This window comes from Salvelinus namaycush, unplaced genomic scaffold, assembly GCF_016432855.1.
Source record: "Salvelinus namaycush isolate Seneca unplaced genomic scaffold, SaNama_1.0 Scaffold138, whole genome shotgun sequence".
Taxonomy (NCBI): Eukaryota; Metazoa; Chordata; class Actinopteri; order Salmoniformes; family Salmonidae; genus Salvelinus; species Salvelinus namaycush.
The window spans coordinates 261095-268044 of NW_024058097.1; the positions used below are offsets into that span (position 1 = coordinate 261095).

Consider the following 6950-nt stretch of genomic DNA (forward strand, 5'->3'; position numbering starts at 1 on the left):
TAGGGATACAACATCATGGCACAGCATACCCGGGTGGAAAGGATGGTTGAATTTGCTCTGAAACGCCGACATCCAGACACTGGTAAGAACTAGCTAGCTAAGTAGATCTGAGAACATAATTAATTAGCTAGCGAGCATAGACTAACAATGCTACCAGCTCCCATAAGATATCTGCAATTGATACTAACTTCAATATATTAGCCCAATAATTAATTATATTCTGAAATTTCATCTGATGGTTTCTTTGAACCAGTACACCACACACACAGCCATCTAGCTAGAGCTGACCAAAATGTAAAAAACCTACCTAAATTAGCACGAAGCAATATATTTGTGCCACCTGCTCCAATAAAAGGCGATAATACATTTATACTAGCTTCAATCTATTACCCCTATAATGAATATAATCCCTATAATTTTATTCAGACATTCAATGGGTTATTTGAATCAGTAACGTTACACCACACGATCGATAGCCAGCTGACAAGTCAGTTAGACGTGCACCCCATACAGTTCGTAAATTCACCCTGGCGTGCCAGAGGCTAAAGCTAATGAGCAGTTGCTGCCTTTTGCCTTTGTAGGGCAGTATACAGCTGACCAAAAACGTTATTTTCTTAGGAGGATGAAGAACAAAATATATTTGAGAAATGATCTTATTGTAAAGCATATTTTATTTTAGGACAAAGGCTACAAGTTGGCAAAAGTAAATCAAAGCATTGATTTTTAAACAAATATCATAACAATTTAGTCATTCACATACAATATTGACATTTTTTTCCTCCACTAGCTCAGTATAGCTCTCATATGATTCTGAGCTTGACTTCAATGCTGCAAGAGAGAGATTGGATGTTGCCATTTAAGCCAATAATTAACAATAAATAAACTCTTTGGTAAGATATTATTGAGAGAGATTCCACAGAAAAGTGTGAAAAGTGATCATATAGTAAATAAATTAATATGAATAAATAATGTATTAAATGTGTTTGTGTGCGCAACCTCCTTTTAGACAAAGTCAGAGGACCAAAGTCTGAGACTGTTATTTCGTACCCTCATGTCCCCCATAGTTAGTTAATTTCATGGTATGAAAACATTCTCCTTTTATGAAACAAACAACACACTTGGGCTACGTTCAATAGGCACATGGATAGTGAAACATACGTTATCAGGTCTCGTCTTGGGCTACGTTCAATAGGCACATGGATAGTGAAACATACGTTATCAGGTCTCGTCTTGGGCTACGTTCAATAGGCACATGGATAGTGAAACATACGTTATCAGGTCTCGTCTTGGGCTACGTTCAATAGGCACATGGATAGTGAAACATACGTTATCAGGTCTCGTCTTGGGCTACGTTCAATAGGCACATGGATAGTGAAACATACGTTATCAGGTCTCATCTTGGGCTACGTTCAATAGGCACATGGATAGTGAAACATACGTTATCAGGTCTCGTCTTGGGCTACGTTCAATAGGCACATGGATAGTGAAACATACGTTATCAGGTCTCGTCTTGGGCTACGTTCAATAGGCACATGGATAGTGAAACATACGTTATCAGGTCTCGTCTTGGGCTACGTTCAATAGGCACATGGATAGTGAAACATACGTTATCAGGTCTCGTCTTGGGCTAAGTTCAATAGGCACATGGATAGTGAAACATACGTTATCAGGTCTCGTCTTGGGCTACGTTCAATAGGCACATGGATAGTGAAACATACGTTATCAGGTCTCATCTTGGGCTACGTTCAATAGGTACATGGATAGTGAAACATACGTTATCAGGTCTCGTCTTGGGCTACGTTCAATAGGCACATGGATAGTGAAACATACGTTATCAGGTCTCGTCTTGGGCTACGTTCAATAGGCACATGGATAGTGAAACATACGTTATCAGGTCTCGTCTTGGGCTACGTTCAATAGGCACATGGATAGTGAAACATACGTTATCAGGTCTCGTCTTGGGCTACGTTCAATAGGCACATGGATAGTGAAACATACGTTATCAGGTCTCGTCTTGGGCTACGTTCAATAGGCACATGGATAGTGAAACATACGTTATCAGGTCTCATCTTGGGCTACGTTCAATAGGCACATGGATAGTGAAACATACGTTATCAGGTCTCATCTTGGGCTACGTTCAATAGGCACATGGATAGTGAAACATACGTTATCAGGTCTCATCTTGGGCTACGTTCAATAGGCACATGGATAGTGAAACATACGTTATCAGGTCTCATCTTGGGCTACGTTCAATAGGTACATGGATAGTGAAACATACGTTATCAGGTCTCATCTTGGGCTACGTTCAATAGGTACATGGATAGTGAAACATCCCTCAGGTTGCGCAACACTGAAACCACCATACAGACGGTCCTCCAGAGAGGTTGAACCTCACCCTGTGAGGAAGTATTAAACCCATTCCCTATTTAGTGCACTTGTACAATAGTGTGCTATTTGGAATTCAGAATAAGAATGAGTTAAACTTTGTGTACTTCCTGGTGTTAATCGTGTGCTGTTCATATTGATCATTGATAAACCAGTATGTACTAGATCAATATCACTGATTGATTAATCAACTGAACCATACATTGAGGTGAACACAGGTCATTTGCGTTGAGAACACAAACGGAACACTCTGTCCAAGCCAGCCTCAATCTCAAATTACAATATGGGCGTTACATAACCTGATTGGAACAATTGCAGTTTACAGATTAGATGAACAGGTTTGTGAATCCTATCTGTATTCTGCTAATGCTGAGGAATGGTGCATTTCCCTTGATGGTGGTGGTGGTGATGAGTCAGGTGTCAGCGTCACGCTGTACAGGTTAGTGACGAAGATCTCCCACCCTCGACGGAACGCTCGGTCGAAAGTCTGAAGGGGATAGAATGAATAATCAATACAGGTGACCAGAAAACATTGTTTTGATTGATATTGATAAAAACATTGTTAACAAAATGTATTCACAAAAGAAAACATTTCAATTGGAACATGATCCAGTCAAGACCAGAACAAGATAACTTGGGACGTCCCAGTTTATGTGTTCAGAGTGGATGTGTATCATTATTCATTTGATGTAGTTATATGTTGTGTTCATCCTGGTCTCTTTCTTATGACATGACCCCCTGACCTCTGTGTAATCAGGAAGGAATATTGGCCTGGTGGTTTCTGGGTAGGAGCGAGGGATGATCACTACTGCTCTCAAACAACGATCTGTGGTCAGATAGTAAGGCACAGGAATGACACCTGTGTGTGTGTGTTCTCCCCGCTGATGGAGAAGAAAAAGAAAGACAGACAGGGGGAGGAGAAAGGCCCAGGGTTGTTCCTAAATAATGTGTGAGGAGACGTGAAGGAAGGGGGATGAGAGGGAGAAGAGTGGGAGGAGAGGAGGAAGGCAGATGATAAAGAGAGCGACAGATCAACAGGGAGGGAGGGAGGGAACATTTCCCAATGTGGAGGAGGAGAGGAAAGGGGGATGGATTCATGAAGCAAACAGACAATATGTTAGGGTTAGGGAGGGGAAGAGAGGAGAGGGTCGCAGGTGGGGAGAACAGGTGTGTCACCTGATACTAGCTAAGGAGTTGTCCTGGGACTATTACTATAGCGATAATGTTACTATAGCTACGCATAATATTACTATAGCGATAATGTTACTATAGCTACGTATAATATTACTATAGCGATAATGTTACTATAGCTATAATATTACTATAGCGATAATGTTACTATAGCTATAATATTACTATAGCGATAATGTTACTATAGCTATAATATTACTATAGCGATAATGTTACTATAGCGATAATATTACTATAGCGATAAGGTTACTATAGCGATAATGTTACTATAGCGATAATGTTACTATAGCGATAATGTTACTATAGCTATAATATCTGTCTTTGTTTTTGGCACATTAGGCCTAACTGTCTATCAACTGAATAAAATAAGAAATAGATTTTAAAATGGCCTACAGAGTTAATTTATCATTTGAGCTCATGGGGTAGGTGACGTACACAGATCAGTCATTGGACTCTGACCAGACCGTTAATAATATGGGCATAGAGGGTCATATAAATGTTTCCATAACTGACTAATTACTGGCTGCTGTTCTTGGCATGTAACTGTGGAACGTGGAACTTTAACACATTGTTCCTCCCTCTGGGAGAATTCCACAGGGAGGGGAGGGGAGAATGTGTTAAGTAATCCATGTCCTGTCCTCTGTTAAAATGGAACTAGGTAGGAAGGGTAAACCTGGATTCTACTGCTGCTGCTACAACAATAACAAGTGGAGGTTTTCCAAGTGTACCTGGAAGGCAAAACGCACACTACCATCCTCTCTCGTTCTCTCACCTTGCGGTAGTTCTTCAGCGCGCTTCTCTTCCTCATCACCTTCATCTCCTCTTGTCCCTTCATCTCCTCCTCCTTCTCTTCTTCCCTCCCTCTCTTCTTGTCCTTTATCAGAACCTGGTCATCCGCTTCTTCTCGGCTCGCAAAGTGGACCAGCGTCCTCTCCTCTTCTGTTCTCCTCTCTTTCTCCCTCTGTCCTTCTTCAGTCTCTACCTTCACCTCCACCTCCAGGACAGGGGTCTGCGTCTCCATCTCCATACCCAGGATCGGGCCCTCCTCCCTGGGGGAGACCGTCTGGGGCTCGGCCCCCTGTTTCTTCCCGGTGCTCCTCCCCCAGCGGTTCCTTCTCACTTCCACCGCGGTGACCTCCAGGACAGGGGCCTCCATCTCCGTACCCAGAATCTGGTCCCCCTGCCTAGGGGAGATCGCCTGGGGTTTGGCCTTCCTGGAGCTTCTTCTCCAGCGGGAGCTGAGCCGGCTGGGTTTCCTTCGGAGGAGAGTGGTGTCGTCATCTCCCATCATTCCCTGGTTGAAGTCAAACACCCCAGGCTCTCCCTGGTCCGTCTCTCCCCCCTTAGAGAGCTCTGTGGCTGGGTACGATCCCCCCCAGTCCTCCTCTCTCCCCCTCTCCTCCTCCTCTCCTCCCATCTCGGGCTCATCCAGGCGACCGTAGAACCCAGAACTCTTGTCCAGGTACTTTGGAGACCTGACGGAACCGTTTCTGGGACTCTTTCCGATCGCCATCTTTTATTTTTTTATTCTCTCCTTCTCTTATCCTTCGCGATGCAACGTATCTCTCTGTTGTTGTTTTTATGTCTTTAAAGCTGGGTGAGAGAAAGGGGGGAGAGAGAAAGGGGGGTGAGAGAAAGGGGGGAGAGAGAAAGGGATTCATGTCTTAATGTAGTTCTTCCAGATAGATGCTCTGTACTAGAGAATTCCATAGACAGTTTGCACACACACACACACACACACACACACACACACACACACACACACACACACACACACACACACACACACACACACACACACACACACACACCAGAGGTTGTGGATGGGGTGGTTTTTGATTCAGTATGAAATAAGACCAAAAGAAGCATTGTGCTGGATGAGATACAACAGTAATGTGTCAGATAATATTTATCTGTGTGTTTATCTGTCACTCCATCTCTCTCTGTCACATCATCTCATCTGGGTGACAGAGAGTTCACTGTGTGTGTCTGTGTGCCGCCTCTGTGTGTTCAATTTATGACGGAGATAACAGAGACTCCTGGTTCCAGACTCACTCAGACTTTGACTCTTTGCTCTCTAGTTGGAGCCTCAAACACTGCCAGCTTCCACGCACCATATTCCCTAGGTAGTGCACTACTTTTAATGGGCCCTGCTCAAAAATAATGCACTAAATAGGGAATAGGGTGCCATTGGAACGTAGACCTATGAGTCACATCATGACTATCTCCATGACAAAAACAGGTTATAACTGTATGTCTGTCTGTATATATCTGTCTGTATATATCTGTCTGTATATATCTGTCCATATATATCTGTCTGTATATATCTGTCTGTAATATCTGTCCGTATATATCTGTCTGTATATATCTGTCTGTATATATCTGTCTGTATATATCTGTCTGTATATATCTGTCTGTATATATCTGTCTGTATATATCTGTCTGTATATATCTGTCTGTATATATCTGTCCGTATATATCTGTCCGTATATATCTGTCCGTATATATCTGTCTGTATATCTATGTCAATGTTAATTAACTCAGACTGTTGTCAAACCATTTCATATGAAAACTCATAGATATGTAAAACAGTATCTATACGTTACCTTCTGTTTCACTAACTATAACATGTGAACCATTTGATTGGTAATTAACATTGACATATATATATATATACGTACAGATATATACAGATAGATATTCATATGAAAACTCATAAAACTCATAGATCTGTAAAACAGTTGTCTAAACGTTACCTTCTGTTTCACTAACTGTAACATGTGAACCATGTGATTGGTTAGAGATGTACAAATGCTTGTCTGGTTCGAAAATCTTCTGTGGATTTTTGTCAAGTTCGCTAATATTGGTTTAACATGGAGGTAAATCAGAACTCCCAACACATTACTCAGTCAGTACAACGTAACGGCATTTATACATAACTAACATGCTTTAGTGAATACTGGAAAGTACAGAGTGAGAGAGATGAAAGAGAGAAGGAGAGATGAGAGAGCGCTCTCTTACCTGCCGTGTCTCTGTGCCTCTGTGTTCCTGGGTGATCTTCTCTATGTGTTCTGAGTGCCTGTTGCTTTGGGAACTCTTCTCATATCTTCTCCTCCGTCACACACCCTGCCTGAACTTGCTGTCACCAGAGGAAAAAAAAGAAACACCCACACTATCTCTCTGACACTCACAAGCCTGATGGAGGACTGGTTGACGTACACACGGACACAAACACAGATAGATAGGGAATACAAGAGATAATTACATTAGGGCCCTCTGGTCAAAAGTAATGCACTGTAGGAATGTATCCACTGGCACACATAGATACCCAGTACTGTAGTTAGTTCTGAACAATCATGACGATGATACGAACA

General features: G+C 42.2%; 1 protein-coding gene across 1 annotated transcript; it reads right to left on the reverse strand.

Moving 5' to 3' along the window:
* Window positions 1-667: 667 nt before the first annotated feature.
* sb:cb1058 (uncharacterized protein LOC394209 homolog) lies at window positions 668-6686 on the reverse strand. Its single transcript, XM_038982968.1, has 3 exons — window positions 6598-6686; window positions 4349-5169; window positions 668-2872 (listed from the first exon to the last, which is right to left on the reverse strand). Exons 2-3 carry the CDS (start codon window positions 5087-5089, stop codon window positions 2735-2737), a joined length of 879 nt encoding a protein of 292 aa, XP_038838896.1. The 5' UTR covers window positions 5090-5169; window positions 6598-6686; the 3' UTR covers window positions 668-2734.
* Between the last annotated feature and the right edge of the window lie 264 nt (window positions 6687-6950).

Coding starts and splice junctions, on each gene's coding strand:
- sb:cb1058 (XM_038982968.1), bottom strand. CDS start 5,089: ATGGCGATCGGAAAGAGTCCCAGAAACGGTTCCGTCAGGTCTCCAAAG. Junction 2,873..4,348: donor CGCTGAAGAACTACCGCAAG/GTGAGAGAACGA, acceptor TATCCCCTTCAG/ACTTTCGACCGAGCGTTCCG.